At 37.8% G+C, this 17,779-nt stretch overlaps 1 protein-coding gene across 1 annotated transcript in view; it reads right to left on the bottom strand.

Annotated features, from left to right (window-relative positions):
• Positions 1-1,551: 1,551 nt before the first annotated feature.
• The window catches only part of KLF5 (Kruppel like factor 5), a 20,206-nt gene continuing 3,978 nt past the window's right edge, over positions 1,552-17,779 (bottom strand). The window contains exon 3 of the mRNA XM_019525158.1: positions 1,552-3,447. Coding sequence (XP_019380703.1) covers positions 3,269-3,447 — 179 coding nt within the window. The 3' untranslated portion in view covers positions 1,552-3,268. The remainder of the gene's footprint in view (positions 3,448-17,779) is intronic.

Raw genomic sequence — 17,779 nt, 5'->3', positions numbered from 1 at the left:
AAAAACAGCTACTTCATTTTTTTCTGCATTCAGGGCAACAAAAAGATAACGTAATTCTGTTTCATTTACAGTAGACATCTGTTTACATACCTGACTCCATTATCAATTTCCCCTCCAAAAATGCCCCCTTTTTGATCCATTAGTATATTTTGCAGTGATGATTCCTTATTCATCAAAAAGATTATCTTATAAGTCAGTCCTTGGAGTTGTACAGAATTATACTGTCCAATTTCTTCATTAGTCCTAATTAGTAATGTCAACTTTTTAGGGTTTTGCTCTTCAAGGGTTTGATTTGGTGGCATGGATAGGCTTAGATATAAGTATTGTGGAAGGTAAGAGTGAAAAAAAAGTTAAGATGCGAGGTCTAGGATTTACTGGTATGAGCAATCCAGGATCCAAGTTCTGGTATGCGCAACCCACAATTCAACCTTAATGTAATCCAGGATTCAACTGGTATGAGCAATCCAGGATTCAACCTTAACATTCCACAGGCACAACTAATTATTGCTTCTGTAAGCAAGAACTTGCAAATTCAAGTTCTACAGGTCAGATCTACAGATCTTAAATCCTTAAAAAGGATTGTCCTTATTCCCCTTCCAGTTCTGAAAGTTGAATATTTTGTTTTGTATGTTAGCCTCTCTCCTTCAGTGGAAAGGATCCTGAAACGGAGGCAACACTGCAGGGCTAGGAACAGAAATTACATATAAATCGGTATAAGTGATCAGAAACTGGTTCAAATCTATAACACAACAGAAGTTTAGTGTACATAAACCACTTGTAAAAGGGCCAAAACTGGTTTAAGATGCACGTGGATGGTTGTAGTATCGCACAACTGATTTAGGTCAGATAGGTTTAAGGAACGTTTTTCCCAGATCCTTTCCAGATTCAAGTTAACTCACTGTCCCCCAGCATCACAGGATGTTGTGCATCTCCCCCGTAGCACCCTTCCCACCGCGCAGAGTGGGTAAGCTAGCCTTGGCCCAAGCTGCCTGCTCCAGCCAAGCAGGGAGCCATGCTCTAGTGCCCCGACTTCTGGTCTGGGCCACTACAGACATGTAGCTGTATTTCAGGAATCAAAAATGAATGACTGTTTACTTGCTTATCAGTTCAATCTACACAGCTTAGACTAACCTACAAAGATTGAATCAATTCAACCTCAGGCTTTTTGACAGTCTATACTTAGCCTAAAGGACAGTTTATAGCTTCCACATCATTTGATATAAGAATATAGGACCAAAAGGGACCACCTGGGTCACTGAGTCCAGTGCCTTACTATCACAAGCAAACAAATCCTTTAATTCCATTTATTAAGTCGGCTGAATAACAGATCTAAGAGTCAGTGTTTGGATAGCAGAATGACTCCATAAAAAGGTCACTAATTTTGACTGTGGTAGAAACTAAAAAGGGCTAGGTACTTTCCAAGTAGAAAGTGACAGTCCCCATCATGAAGAACACACAGAATTGTCCCAAAAAATATGTTATGAATTGGACATCAAAATGCAAAACCACAAGCATTTCATTCTAAGGAGCTACAGAGAACACACACACACATTTTAGGCACTTTGTTTTATTTTTCAAAAAATTGTCTTTTATATATAAACCATTTCATTCTCTCTCAAAACATTCTACAACTATACAGCTGTTTGCTCCATTATTTGCATAGGAAATACCACAATACAAAAATAAGGTGGGGGAGGCAAAAAGAAGCGAAACAGCAACCAATTTATGCATGTGTTTCCATGTATAAACATTTGAAGCCTTACAAAATTATTTACATCATTTATCAACTATTTACATTTAAGAGCAACATTTCTAGCTATGACAAACAAAACTATAACTTATCAACTGTATGTAAAATTGTCTTTAAAAAGTCTACCATACACCACAAAATAAATAAAGACAAACAACAGTTTAAACAAAGCTATATGTTTTTTTGAGACCCCTTTTTGGCATTTTGGTTGTTTATTCTACCCTTTGGTTGACAGCTGGATATCACAGCTTGTGAATTGCAGATGTGTATGAGTTGTATTTTTTGGTCTGGCCAAATACTGCACAGTGTAACCACATTTTTGGCCCTTCATTTACTATTGCAAGGCAGAACTATGGATCAGACTCACTGCTGACATAAAAAGACAGAACGCCATTGGCTTCAATGAAGTGGCATCTATTTATGTCAACAGGGAATTTTACCTCGTCTCTGTCAGTGTGCGCAGCGGATTAACTGAATGGCACTGTAATTTTAAATAAAATTACTGTATCCTTTACCTCCTGATAAAGTACATGAAATACCCACGTGAAACTAGATCATATTGGAGCTGAACAAGCTTACCATGTCTGTCTATGAAAATTACATCCTAAATCCTTCTTTTTAAAAAGTGATACTAAGTTTAGCTTATAGTAAGAGGTTTAGCATTCTGTATGTTATAACTGTCCTCATTAATTTAACCTTTTGGTATTTATTTAGTGTTTTGCTCTTTTAAGCACTTTGAAAACACCATCATGTTTCAAATATTCAGTGCACAACATTTGTTAGCAAGTACAAAATGTCTGAATGGGCAGCTTGTTTCTCTTAAAAAGATAAGTTGGAAATGTTTTGAGAGGTATTTAAATAAAATGTATTTGTAAGTGTGCCATGTTCTTATCAAATGTAAAGTGACTTTTTTCAGACCATTCCTAGAAAACTTTTGTAACAAACCTAAAAAGCTGATTTGCATATTTACAAAATCTTTGTCATAGCAAACATGCAACAGAGAACAAACATGTTGTTCTATGGCTGTGTATGAATTTTTCTACATATTTTATCTCCACAGAAAGACATAACATTAAAAAAAATGAGTACTAAATATATCTAGTAAAAACCTGACAGATTGCAATTCATGGCTTGTCATCTACTTTCATTCATCAGCCACCTCTCATTAATTCATTTACTAAACATTGCCACAATAACAACAGTGTTTTGGGTCAAAACACTGCAAGATAAAATAATGTTAAATGATGCAATGTGTCAAGACATAATACTTGTAATGAGATGAAACCTGCTGACGAAAGCCATATACGTTATGAGAGCAAACAAAATGAGTGAACACTCTGGTATTTTGATACAGTGTCTTCCCTGTTTCCTCATAAATATACAAAATATACATTTCCAGTTTCCTTGAGTTTTTTTTATGGATCGTCCATAGTCAAAAGTTAAACTAATTCTAGCTGTATATTGACAGTCAACAGGAAATTGCATAGCTACAAACAGCCTCAAGGACAAGTCCAGCTTTCAGTTCTGATGTCTCTTCATGTGCAGAGCCAGGTGATCCGAGCGAGAGAAGCTCCGATTGCACACAGCACACTGGAATGGTTTTGCCCCCGTGTGCTTCCTGTAGTGGCGTGTCAATTCATCAGAGCGAGCAAATCGCCAGTCACAGCCTTCCCATGTGCATTTGTATGGTTTCTCACCTGAAACATTTAGAACAGATAGATCATTAGCCACCTGTCCACAGAAAAAAAAGAAGAAAACAGGGAGGGAAAAGTGAGTTAAGTTTCTGTGATGATTTGCCCCTACCATTAATACTCTCAAGTTAATCTTTTTAGCTACAAGCTCTGACGACACCTTAGTAAACAGAGACCATTTCAGAGACCTGCAAGCACAACCTGATTATTTATCTATTATAGACTGATACAATATACACACAGAAATAAAGTTACTTGAAACTGAAAAATGCACCTCCTTATGTTTCATCTTGTGATAAGGAGGGGGAAAGACAGCTAAACTGCACTGGACAACTATCTGTCTTGTTTTGTAACTTTTATTTGCATCTTTTTACTAGTGTTAGATGTTTTTGAAGATCCAGTTTGAATGGGGAGGAAGATTACTATTACAATTTACAATGGAGAGATCCATTTAAGAGTTCCTCGGGGCATCTACACATGCAATAAATTCAAAGCAATAAACTCAAGAGCAGTTTCAACTGGAGTAAACTACTCCTGGGTGCAGCACCTACACACTTGTCCAGGAGAGCAGCAATTTGAACAGGGGTGGAGCAACTTATGTCAGGGCTGCTCAGCCCTGGGCTCCAGGTGACAGCATGGGACAATGGAGGGGCTGGCTGGGGCACAAGCGTGCTGAAAGTGCAGAGCATGGTGGCTAGGCGGCAGGCAGGAGTCTAGCCCCTTGCTGGCTGGGCTGATTGGGTGCATTTTATGCCTACAGTCAGCATCTACATGTGCCTTTAAATCACAGTAAGATACCCCGTCATAAGACAGTACTATGAGGGTACTATCTTATGGCGGAGTTTATTAATTTACTGTTGCCTTATTAATACTATCACATGTGTATACAGTGACACTTTACTTCCTAACTAGTTAGTCTACTCCAGAGTAAAGTGCATGTTTAGACCCAGCTCCTGATGCTTAAGTAAAGCTAAAAGCAATTATGCAGGTGTGACATACCACTGGGATAATATTTAAATTGTAAGTTGCAATAAAATCTTGTGGTATTCTAGTTTAGGGTAGCTGTGCAAAGAAGAGAAACACCTCACAGACTGAGATACTAATTTTCAAAATGGAATGTTTAGAATTAAGTGGTTAAATGGCAGGAACTTTAGAGGTGCCAACCACCTGCTGTTCCCATTCACTTACACCTGACAGGGTGCATAGAACATCTGAAAACCTGAGCACATTTGAAGTGTGTAATATAGATGCAAGTACTCAGGTTTAAGAAGCCATATTTGACTACACTGACCAAAACCACCAAAATATTTATATTAATCTATTTCAGGAATGTAAACAGGGCATTTTAAGCACACCTATAATTTGTAGTTATGTTTGTTCAAAGAGCAGGGAAAATACCAAATCACAAAATTAAGGTAATTTCCTTCCAAGTAACAAGGAACCAGTTACTAACAAACAAACAAGACAAAAAAATCCTACACTTCTGCTAGTATGCACGCAATGCCACTTCATGACAAACACCATTATATTTTCTATATAAATGGATTTCGAAGAGTAGCTATTTGTAGAACCATTACAATATTTGTATACAAAGTTGAACTACTCTATAATTTATTGAAAGATGCTTTAGGTTAAAATTCTCAGTATTTTTAAAAATAATTTGACTCACAGTAGAGAGAGGAGTAGAATGTACCAAAACACTCAGCACTGATACCAATCAGAACAGGGCTAGGCTTAATGACCAGGATTTTGGACAATCACACCTGAAGAATTTTGCAAATAGCCTCTCTTCTTAATTTGATCACTTGGGCTCTCTCTCCTCCTAGTCATACTCTGATAACAGCCTGAAGCAACTAAGATGTTTTTGGAGTAGCTGTAATGCCTCTTTCAGAGGTGAAGGAAAAAGAAAAAAAAGGAGGAGGAGAGCCATTACTATGTAACCAGAGTCCTCTGGCCCCATCCACAGTCCAGGTGAGATAACTGAAGTACGTAATAGGGATTCTCAGCTAAAAGAAACATATTCTTCTCCTTCTCAACATGCAAATCTGCCTCTAAATAGCAGAGTGCCTTGAGGACTTAAGTGGGATATATCTCAAAGGGAAGGGCCTGTTGTTAGACAGTTTTGTAGCGTTAGTTTGGGGAAAGTAGAGTTGGTTTAAAGAACATGTTCTTACATAGTTTATAGTTCTGCAGTCAAAAAAGCACTGAATTAAATATTACGTTGAACAATATAAATGATTTTAAAAAAATCTAAATCCATCTTGTTGCTAGCTTAAAAGAAAACTATTGCTTTCCATAGTCTATTTAATTTGTTAATAAATATTCACCTCCTACAAAAGAGACAGAGGTAGAGAAACCAATCATTGTTTGTGCGGAGGGAATTGTTTTTCCTTGGCAGCACATTCACAACTGCACTGAGCTTGCACCAAGATAACAGCAATGGTGGTGTGCCCTAGATAACCAAGATTTATTGATACAGCCCAGCTTTGTGCTATACAGACATGCCACTAGGGCTATCAGCTCTGCTAGAAGTGAGTGGGATTCTTTCTGTTGACTTAAAATAGAAGCTCAACTATTCACAATTTATTACAAATTTGGCTCAATATGTGCTACACAGCTTTGACCAAGGCAGAGTAATGCCCCATTTCTGATCTTCCCTGTGCCCCACACAAGGCAGACCACAAGTTAAAATAAGGTTCTTGTGCAAACTCAATATGCAAAGCACTTCTAATGCCAGAGAAGCCAATTGAAATAACACGTTCGAGTCATAATGACAGAAGAGGGCTTTATTCGGTACAGGATGTCTTGCAGTACAGTTGTCATGCTTCCTATATTTAAATTGGATCTTGCAATAACTTGTTCCAAGGTTATTGATGCAATTGTTAGAACACTAAATTGCAGATGACACGGGTACAGAAGAGGCCTCTTTGAGGTCTACTTTGTGGTAGAAGACAAAAACCAGAGTTCCATAAAAGGGGTATTCTTGCAACAGAAGCACTCAGTGTCAGAACAGAGTATTAACCTACTCCACCCATTCCAACACCTTTAAAACAAAATATTTTATTTTTAGTGTTCATTTTTTCAATTAAAACAGCAGCTTCAACTAAGGGACCAACCTGATTGCACACATGCCACAAGATAGTCTTACACCTCCTCAAGTGCTGCTCCAATTCCCTTGCCCTGCCTGATCTGCTGCTCTGGTTTTTGCTTCCTGCCTTAAGTTCCCTACCTTATCTGCTGCTCCATTTTCTGTTTCCCATCCTATCTGTGCTGCACTTTGTCCTATCCCTGATCTTCAGTGTGCCACACACAGAAACTGCCTGTGCCACAGATTGCCATCTCTAGTATAACCAATAGTAATGTTCTTTCAAAGCCTTAAAAAAAAAATTAAAGGAAAAAAAAAAAAAAAAGAGGCCATCCCCCATGCTTGGCACCCAAGCCTCTCTCTAAACGGCAAGCAGACAAGAGAAGAAACATTAGACTCTGGAGTGGGATATGTGCCAAAGTAGAGTCTATTGTTTGAGGGGTTTGCAGCATTTGTTTGAGGAAGAAAGATTGGTTAAAAGAAAGAGAAATAATGATACGAGCTGAAAGGGAAGTTAGTAATATCTGCAGAGATTAGCGGTAAACTTGAGATCACAGGATGCCTACAGACGTGCAGTGATGCTGCTCCGACATGTTGCAATTACAGCACGTCAGATCAGACTATTAATTGAATCTGGAGCACAGTAATTACCACGCTCCAGCAACAGACTCCAGCATCACGTGCATCAGTGTGCCCACACTGAAAAACCATAGTGGGGATACTTTAACTAAAGCTCTTTGCTGAGCTTTAGTTAAAAGTACCCCCGCCGCCATTTTTCAGTGTGGGCACACTGATACACGTGACTCTGGGTGCTTAAATTAGAGTGGCTCTGAGAACTGCTCTAATTAAAGCATCCCCCCTACTCCCAGAGCATGTGTATAAAAACCCCAGTTCCCAAACTTGATGGTCACAAAATAGATTTATTCATTTTTTAAGTTTGTTTTCAGAGCAACCAAGTAAGTTGAGAGGGACTCTATCAGCAGGAAGAGAAGTTCTGTAACAACTAACTGTTTATATAATCTTCTGGCCAAAAGAAAGTTGGGGGGAGGTGGGGGAACAGGAAGGAGGCAAGAAATGTCTTATTTCTTTCCCCACAGTAGATGCAGCTCTTTAGCATGCTGAAAAAATGGTGCGGGGAAAAAAAAAATCCAATTGGAAGAATCTGACCCCCATTTCTCTCCCCTCTCCATGGAAATGTTAATATGTTGTTCATCTAAACCTGAAAGCTTTCACCTCAGATACAACAGGCTAGCTAAAGGGACTTCGTTTATCAAACCAAAAAACAGCGAACGTACTATTTTTTACACTACAGCTGCATTTCTTGTAGAAGAGAAGCAGAAGCTGAGCTGTATGAAATATCTGGGGTTTGAGAATACATTAGTAGAATAGATGTGCCCACTTCCTGTCCAGTATAATGTTAAGGAACTACCATGAAAATGGAAGGAGAAAGTAGAAATGTGTGCAGATTTGTGGTGCACAATTCACCAATACACTGGACAGCAGTGATTTTGTGATTTCTATGGAAGGGCAAATTGTTACACATGCATGTGAAATCCTGGCAAAATTCCCCACTGACTTCACTGGGGACAAGACCTCAACCCAGGCCCCGGGTACATCTGGAAATTACAGCAGACATTTCCAATGCAATTCCCAAGGCATTCCCAATGCCCACTGCAGTTGGCTATGCTCTCTTAGGTCACAAATTACTAGGAAGATTTATAATAATTATGACAAGTGATGATGATGGTGGCATGGCCTGTGTTGTTGTGATGCTCCCTGTAGAGCCGTTTCTCCATTCTATGCTGTCACCAACCCACCCTGGCATCTGGAGACTTGAGCTGAGTAGAATTGCATTTGGGGGATGCATGGCAAAGAATAAGCCAGCACTTCATACAGATTGTTGTAACTGTTAATTTTTTAAACTATAATGCTAAAAGCCACAGTGCTGCTTTTAACCCTGTTGTGGCTAAAAACATAGGAAGTGAGAAGTGAAAAACATATTTTTAGCTCCTACATAGAGGCCCAGCTTATTTGGAATAAATCCTAATGGTGAAATATTGAATATCTAGGTGTGCAATGCTACTTTCCATTAGGAAGCTGTATTTAAGAAGTGAATCATTTTACACTGTTTTTCTTTTTTAGGTGGGGAAGGACTTAGAAGAGCGAGGAAGAGAAAGTGAAGGTTATTTTATTTTCACTCCTCTTTAAAAGACAGCTTAAGAAAAACTGGCCCTGTTACTATTTTATCTCTCTCAACCCATACACATGGGTCTGTGTCACATTTTGTGGAAACAAGAATTTGGTTTAAGTTCCTGTGGCAAGAAAAAAATGCCTCAAGTTACACATGTTTAAAAAGTCATTCTATTTCTTTGCTATGCTGAATTTAACAGGCAGAGGACTCTGGGGTTGCTGGATTTATTAAAGAAAACAAGGGACACTGAACCCTTTATCCACTATTTTCACTGGCTACATAGTAATGTAATATTTGTTTACCTTAATGATTGTGTGAAACACAGTAGCTGTAAAGTTTCAGAAATATTTGGTTTTCCTCCTGCAGTTTAAACCTTCTATAGGGTGTTAAACCAAGAATGCCATTGGTCATCAAATACAAAAACACTATAGCTCAGTTCCTGGAACATGATCACTGTATCAAATAGATATTTTACTGTAAAAGCAAAAAAAGCCTAACTCCTCCACTTCAGGGGAGCTTCCACGGGATTTGTTAAAATGTCAACACTGTTCAAGTAAAACAGCATGGAGGAAGCTGGTACCAATTTCTAGCCAAATAGCACACTCCAGCCCTTTCTTCCCAAGCCAGAAATATTATACACAACACTTCTGGGAAACAGAACTGCTTTCCCTTAAATTATACTTCAACAGGATAGGGGTTTCATAAATTTAATTGGATTTTTGCATAATCTCCTTCCAATATCACTGATTTTAAATATTTTGTTAGGCTTGTATGTCACAAAATGTATTTTAAGTTCTTGAACTGTTAATATGTATTCATTCTCCATCTTAAAAAACATATTTGTACAGCATGTGAAACAAGCTTGTACTTCAGTGTAAAACTGCTCAGCACTCAAGTTTAGATCGGAATCACATTTGGAGAACGAACCTAGGAAGAGATAAAGAACATGTAACTGGGGGAGGGAAGCAGGTGGGTGGGGGGGAATCTCTCTTCCAATTTGTTCATCTGTTAAGCAAATGCTGGAGGCTTTGATATCCACAGAAGAAATTCATGGACATGAATTGAGCATGAGCATGCTAGCCCGAACTACCACTTTGTTAACCCTGTTGCCCAAGTGGTTTCCAAATTTTGGGCTACGAAGCCCTTGCTGGTAACTGTAGAGAGCTGTCTGGTCACATGGCACTCCCCTTTTTAAACTACTAAATCATATTAAGATAAACTAAAAATATACCAAATACTTTCCTAATACTACTTCTCCATGTAAGCCACTGCTGTAACTACCACAGTCACTTGGCGGGGCACTGGTCCACAACAGACATTTCTCTATTAATAAAGTATTGCATGTTCATAAAAGAAACTTAAGCATAGCAGGTTACGACCAAAACACCATTATAGGTTCCACATAAGTAATCAATTTCCCACTGAGAACACTAGAAAAGTAGGTCCTTCAAAAAATAAATAAATAAAAAATACTGTAAGACTATTTAAAGAACACTAGGTACATACTTTTTTATTTTATTTTTCATAAGTTTAATACTATAGGAAGCTAGTTTTAAATAAATCTTACCCTAAAGTTAGGTGTCTGCATTCATTCACTTAAATAAAAAAAAAAAAAAAATCAAACCACTATTATTTAGCTAAGTCCCTTAGTTCCCACCTTTCCCACTAATTTCCACTGGAGCTGTTGGGGGACTAACTGCCTTTGAGTGTCACATCGCTAATACAAGACCTCCTATCTAGAAACCAAGTTTCAAAAATGTGGTTCTAGCTTACAAACGTATGCAAAATAAAGCCTGGGGGGGAGGGAAGGAGGGCAGTGAAAAAGGAGGCTTGCTTTACTAGTACCTCATAAGAGGGGGTTTTATGCAATAAAACTTGATGTTGTTGCTGTGTTTAAAAAAAAATAAGTGAGAAATTGTCAATAATGTTTTGTTTTCTAAAAGTTATGTTAAGTGAATTATGTGGGTCATCCCAAATGGGCAAAGCACAGGCAAATATCAACAGTTTCATAAGCGCTGTAGGTGCTTTACAGTGCCATGAAACACCTTTGGGCAAGTTCAAACAAAACCAGGATTTCACTGTAGGTCCCTGCCCCAAAGTAGTTTTAGGCATAAACGAATAGGACTGGAAGAAGAGGCAATGCATTAGAAATGACCAGAAAATGGAATCTGCTCCCATTCCCTCTCTTTTCTTCCTTAAGTACAAAGAAAAATAGTTTCTGAAGAGCCGAAATGGTTTTGGCTTGTTAACCTCCTAACCATTTCTTGACGGAGTTAAAGGCCCTGCAAGACTGGGAGCCCCAGAAGGCAGTAGCCAGAAAAGCTCAGGCCAGCATACCTGTACACCTGTCTGGTTTCCGTCAAAAGCTTTGAAGGAATTAAAACAATCATACAAATATTTTGTTTTGCTGAATCGGTATTTTCTATCAAAGTGATCTCTCCAGAAATGTCTGACTGACCCTAGCAAATATGTGGAGTTAGAAACAGGAGTTCTAGCAGGAACCTACCCAATTACCAGTTACTTGCATTATGTCTACTTCTAAAAGCTTTCTGAAATATTAAAACAACCATGTTCCACCTTTACTATAATACTGTACTCTTAAAGATAGTCTTAATTACCAGACACATTACAGGCCTTGGAATTAAAACATAAGATTAATACATTTTCCTAGAAATGTTTCAACCCGAAATAGCTTTCCTATAGATTGCAATACTAGATTAAGATCCGATCCCTTTCATTCTCACAGAATTAATGGTAGTCGGTGTCTGTGTATGTACTGCAGCACACCAATGTGTAAAGAATAAATTCCTGGACAGATATCAGACCTTCAATCTGTCACCGAGTCAGGACTAAATATTCTTGATTCTGGGCTCTGGCCAGAGCAATTAAAAAAAATTCATCCGTTCAAAGGCTTTGGAGAGAAGGAGAGGAAAGCAGGAACAAAAATAATCCTTTTCACCTCCCCAGCCCCATGTCTCAGCTCAGTGGTTTGTAATTTTCTGTGTAGTCCAAGATGGAAATGGCTTGGTGAGCAGAGTGCAGGCAAGGAGGTCAGACTTAGTCCAGCTTGTTTTGGGGTGAAGAAAAAAGAATGTAGTCCATGGACTACACCTGCCCATAGGCAGAGTGAATACATAACATGTCTTGCACATTAAAAAGGAAACTTAAGAGTGTGTATATATAATATTACCTAAATTAATGTTAATCATTAAGCACTGTATGAACTAAATACAATATTTTAAAGCCATCTCCCAGGGGATAGTCCACATTTTGGGGTGCCGCTACTGTTTACTTAACCAATATTTCAAATCTTTTACCTCAAGTGCATAAGTGCAGAAAAAAACATATTTGTATTAGGTAACTGAAGAGAGTGGATAGGCATTTCAAAAAAAAGTTGATCACCAAATTCTAGTTTTCATTCTCTTTGTGGCTACAGACATGCAGAAGGCATTATCTCCTCCTCTGCCAACAAACATTCAGAATTCCCCAGTGCTCTAAAGTGCTCTTATTTTGTTAAGTATTGTCTCACGCAGCTCGAGAATTACTGGGGGAATCTTGATTGGTTTGTGAAATAGTTTATTGTCTTTTGGCATAACATTCTGTTATAGCAGAGATGGTCCTTCCTCAAGCAGAAAAGCAAACAAGAGGCCTGGGAATACTACATTTTTAAGCAGATTTATAATGGATCCATAACAATCAGTGTATGGATGTGTGCATACGCACACATCCATACATGTCCTATATGAGAAAAGAAGTTCCCTCATTCGTGGTATGGATGCCAAAACTACTCAGCAGCTCTCACACCTACCCTACAAGGGCCAGTTTTGTAAGAGACAGCTTCAAATGGAACATACTCAGAATGTATGCTCTGGCTCTTGTAATCTCCCTCTACTGACTACACAAAAAACCAAGAAAACAAAACATTAAAAGCAGTAAGTTAAAGCCTGCTTTAACTGAGAAGTAAAGCACTGTACATTTGCCAAAATGAAAGGTTTTAATATGCCTTTAATCAGAGTTGTTCGCGATCACCGAATATAAATAATGCAGTCTGACAGGATAGGAATGCTGCTACCAAGATACTCAAACTAAACTAGGACATTACTGAAATGTTTCTAATCTTTTACCAATGGGAAGTGCGGGTCATCTAGTAAACAACCAACAACACTGTCTTCAGAATATACTCTGGGGAACTAGGACAACTGAATCTCTTCAAGTCAAGCTCAAAAATTAAGTATGATAAAGAATGTCTCATCAAATGTGGAAAATTTAAATCACTGGCAACGGCTATGGATCTTGAACTATATTAGTCTGGAAATGCACTATATATAAAACCAGTCTCTTAGGTCAACAGTTGCCTTATCAGGAATCAAATATTCTTGAACTGAAGTTTAATCCTCTCAGGGAGGAATTGACAGAAACAGGGGAGGGGGTTTTAAGCTTTCATGCTTAAAGTGGCTAAGCTTTAAATTAAAAAAAATGTTTTTACTTTAAAATCTGACAAGACTGCCCTTTGCCTGACACCTCTTTCAATGACTTCAAGAAAAACTGTACTTGTGTAATGACAGAATGATAGGATGGAGCTCTCAAATACTATAACCGCTGAGGCCTATGTTGCCAAGACTTTGCCAGAGATCCACAATACAGTGAAATACACTTCATTAAAAAAAGTCATATTGCGAGATAAAGAACTACATCAACTAATCCCAAAGCCTTGTAATCATTAATGAGGCTTTTCAAAAAAGTAAAAACCACAATTTTGGGAGAAGTAACATGAGTAATGCTTTTCCATTTCTCACAAGCAACTAATGGATTTCTGCAAGGTTCATAAATAAAAAATAGGCAGTACTAAAGAAGAGGTTGCTAACTGCTCTCTCAGTGACATTTCTGCGTCAACATACGCCAAGCATTTCATCACCAACATTAATTTTAAGTTTGCTCCGTTCTTCTGCTCCATCACCAATACTCTCTGTAGAAATTCCTCTTAAGAGAAATGATTGGTTTTACTGATCAAACAGGTAAAGAGCAAGAAATCTCCCCCTGTAGTGTACATGATAAAGATTAAGACCTTTTACTGCCACTCTCATGAGAGGCAATACCAAAAGATTTTCAATAAAAGATCTGTTGCATGGTTTTATGTATTTTTTACATTTTAATAAGGAAAGTAATTTTCTTTGAAAGACTGAAGTGCTGATAACTGCAAGAGGCAAGCATGTACAGAACCTTAATGCTTGTGAGATTAGCTTCTCCTGCTCTATGGCTCTAGCATATCAAATATTCTGCTTTCCAAAACGCTTCAGATTAAATCAGTATATTGGCAAGGGAGAACTGTGGGCTAAGACACAAAACTTGGCCACAAACACCCTGTATGATCTTGGACAGTTCAGTCTCCCTGTGCTTATGTTCCCCCATCTGTAAACACAGAGATAACAAGACTTCCCTACCTCACAGCAAAGTGGTGAAACATTCTTATAAGGTGGCTCACACTCTGGTAATGAAAGCCATGAAGTCAGCTGATTGGGGAGACTGCCAACTACCTGGTCCTTGTACTCCTTCAGGAGTTTTAGCGATCTCCACTTCCAGAAAAATGTTAAGCAAATTCTGCGGAGTTCCCTATTACTAGGTCCACTTGAGCTGAATTAGAATCTCAGAAGCCCCTTTTCCCTATGTCAGGAATTGCTTTTACCCCTTTCTTTTGTACTATCTTTATTCTTCCCAGACAAGTGTTTTTGCATTTCTTCTGTGACAAACTTTGACCTAAGCTTAAAGGCTGGGAGGGGGAGGAAAAAGGGAGAAAGAAATGACCCCTCCATCAGGAAGGCAAAGATGTCCATAGTTGTGCTCCTCTTAAGACTTCTTAGCCCTACTGTGTTTCTTGCCTTTCCCCAGAAAGGCCCACAGTAGGGTGCAAACAAAGCTGGTTAATGTTTTCCATAGGAGAATGAAGGAGTATTAAATAAAATAAAGAAGAACTGGGAAATGAAAGGGGGAAAAAAAGGAACAGGAAAAAGTTGAAAGGAAAGGGGAAAGTGCAAGTCATTAAACATTAGATTAATAGGAAAATGGGAAAGTCATACACAGCATGCGCATCTGTGTGTGGGGGGGTGGAAATTTAGCAAAGCATTATTTATTTTTCATGTAAGGTTGTTACTCTTCTGGTATTAAAGCAACTAAATAATGGATTGGTGGGTGTCAGAACAAAAGAATACTAATTGTCTGCCTCTTGGGGTTCAAAAGAACAATTACATGTACATACGCAATATCAGGTATAATATAGCTGATGAATTGAAGATCTAAAATTATATATAGGCTCCTCAAAAGCTATCACCCACCAGGGTTTCTGAGAGCAAAAGACCATGACAGTTGCATTCCAAATCTCCTGACCAAAATCCTAAATTAAAAGAGTGCAGCTTTTAACATTAAAGAACGGAATGAGTTAATGGCAGTCCTAAGCATATATAAACATCCAAAATAACTGGGTATGTTGGGAGTATCTCTCATTTAAAGAAATGCCATTTCTCTTGAGGTATCTAGGTTTCCACTTCCCATCACCAAATACAAGCTAGATCTATAGATAGTTTCTAACATTAACTGCAAAACTATTTCATCTCTCTATTAATGGCAAACCCGCCATGTGATCAGAGAACATGCCTGTACAAAGACTCTGTATACAGAAAACCAATATGCAGCTGGAAAAAGTGTCCTCAGTGTGTGCGCCTTGACGTGTACAAAAGTGATAGATTTTCCTATAAACAAAACAGTATATAAATCCGAAATATATACAACTGCGCTTGACACTATGTTAAAGGTGGGATACTCAAAAATTTTTAAAAAGGTGCAAGTGTAGCACTACAAGCCTTAAAAATATTTAAAAAGGCTTCTCCTTTCCCCTGGCTCTCCCCACAGATACAAAATAAAAGAGGGTATGTTGTTTTTGGAGGAGCTCTTGAAGCAAGTTTAAACACTGTAAAAAGAAAGAGAATAGGGCGCACCTATAATGCACAATTAGCTACATTTCATTGACAAGTTTTTAAAGTTGGGCACATCTAGTGCCTAAAAAGTAAATAGTGTTAAACCACATTATATTATATGTATAAATACATGATTGCACAATACAAGTTATGAAACTAAAACTTGTCATGTGAGTAGGTTTCAGAAGCATTTCCCTGCTACAGGAGGTTAGTTAAACCCATCTATCTCGAAAGATGTTCCGATAAAATAAATATATGCTGGAGCACATAAATCACTTCAACATTAACAATCAACTGCTCATCAATTCCAAGCAAAACTAAGGTATTTGAAGTGCTGTGAGATGTTACCTAAAAGAATTTGTCACCAGATCCAAAACTGTTCAGAAAGGGATGCAAAAATGCATCCTGTACCTTGGACACTTTGGCACTTTGGTTTGCTGGTGTTTGACTGTTGTACCACTAGCTTATTCCCAATTAAAATTCCCTTCATAATTTAACAAATAGTTAAAAAGTAATTAATCTGGGAGAGAGGTGGATGCCTATTTCAGGAACTAGAACAAATAAAGAAACTTGTTTAATCCTTTAAGTGAAAATTAGATTCCAAAAAAAGAACAGAGGGCCCTGGCACAACTCCATCAAAATCATAGAAGACAGACCTACTTACATGAGACTTTGATTTAGTTTCAGCTTCTTTAAAAAAAAAAACAGGGAAAGCCTATCCTCTCATCCATTCCTTATGGCTTTATTTAAAATGTAATTTATAAACCTTGCCAATTTGTTCATATCTGAATTAGGAAACAGACTACGGCCCACATTCCATCTTTCAGCAATAACATTTCTCTTAAGTTTGTTCTCAAAGAATGTCTATTAAACTCACTGAAAGCCATTCAGCGTAAATACCATGAAACGGCTAAGGTTTTCCAGTACAAAGGAAAAGCATAAGGTCTGTCTTGACTTTTAAATGGCAGACAAACTTTGCTGCAGGCACTTTTTATTTTAAGATGACAGATTGCTGAGGAAGGCGGGGACCGTTTGGGATGAGAGAGATTGCAGCCAATTTAAAAAGGTATTGTTAAGAAACCAAGAATAAGGAGAAAACAGTTTCAGTGATCTGTGATTACTAAAGAACAAGTTTAGCCAGATAAACAGGTCTGCTAAGCCCCCCCAAGGGCTTTGAAAGAATATCACACACTTTAATAAAGTGGATTACATGCCACTTGCTTCAGAAGTTATACTTTGAAAGTAAAAAACTTCATGACAGAATGGGTATTTTCAAGAATAAAACCTTAAATGGCACTGTATGAATTCAGTGCATATAAGGGGGTGGGCTGAAAAAGTGATGGTGGAAAGAACAGAGACAGGTAAATGTAGGCACACAGACAAATTTATCCTAATGGGTCCAGGCTTTCTCTGTTTTTTTTTTTTTTTTTAAATCAATGACCAAGCTCTCATTGACTTCTTCAAGGATTGCACCCTGCTGTACTGTTTGCCAGGGCATTCCTTTGAGGGAGTATCATTTAAAAACAAACAAACAAACAAACAAAAACATCAAGGCTGAATTTAGTAATTAAAAAACTTTCAATTTATATAGCAGTGAAAACATTTTTTTGAGTTAAAACACATTTTAACTGTACCTGCAGGTATGCACTTAAAGTATTAAATGTCTATTTAGAGAGGTCAAATTGATCCAGGCTTCCCTAACATAGGTAGGTATGTCTGTATAGACTCACTTCTGTATTTTAACCTCTCAGGCAATTTATCCCCTCATTCACCTCCCCACAAGACACTTTGTATTAGATTTGCTTAAGTTCACTAGATTTTTTTATTTTTTTTTTTAAATCAGAAACAAGAATGTTGTTTCTATGAATACATCAGTTTCTGTGACCTTAGTGCACTTAGGTGCACTGCTGAGGTCAAATATCCGCATAAGTAAAAAAAGTGGAAGGCAACGTTAAACTTCACTAGCATTTATTGCTGTACATCAGTAAATCACAACTTAAATAAAACACTTCTGTGTATGTGAAAACATGTTATCAATTAACACCAAAACTAAATACAAACACTTTAGTGATTTTCATATTTTTTTTTTTTTTT

Source organism: Gavialis gangeticus, unplaced genomic scaffold (assembly GCF_001723915.1).
Source record: "Gavialis gangeticus isolate Ggan-Ray unplaced genomic scaffold, GavGan_comp1, whole genome shotgun sequence".
Lineage (NCBI taxonomy): Eukaryota > Metazoa > Chordata > Crocodylia > Gavialidae > Gavialis > Gavialis gangeticus.
This window is presented reverse-complemented; position numbering and strand designations above follow the sequence as displayed.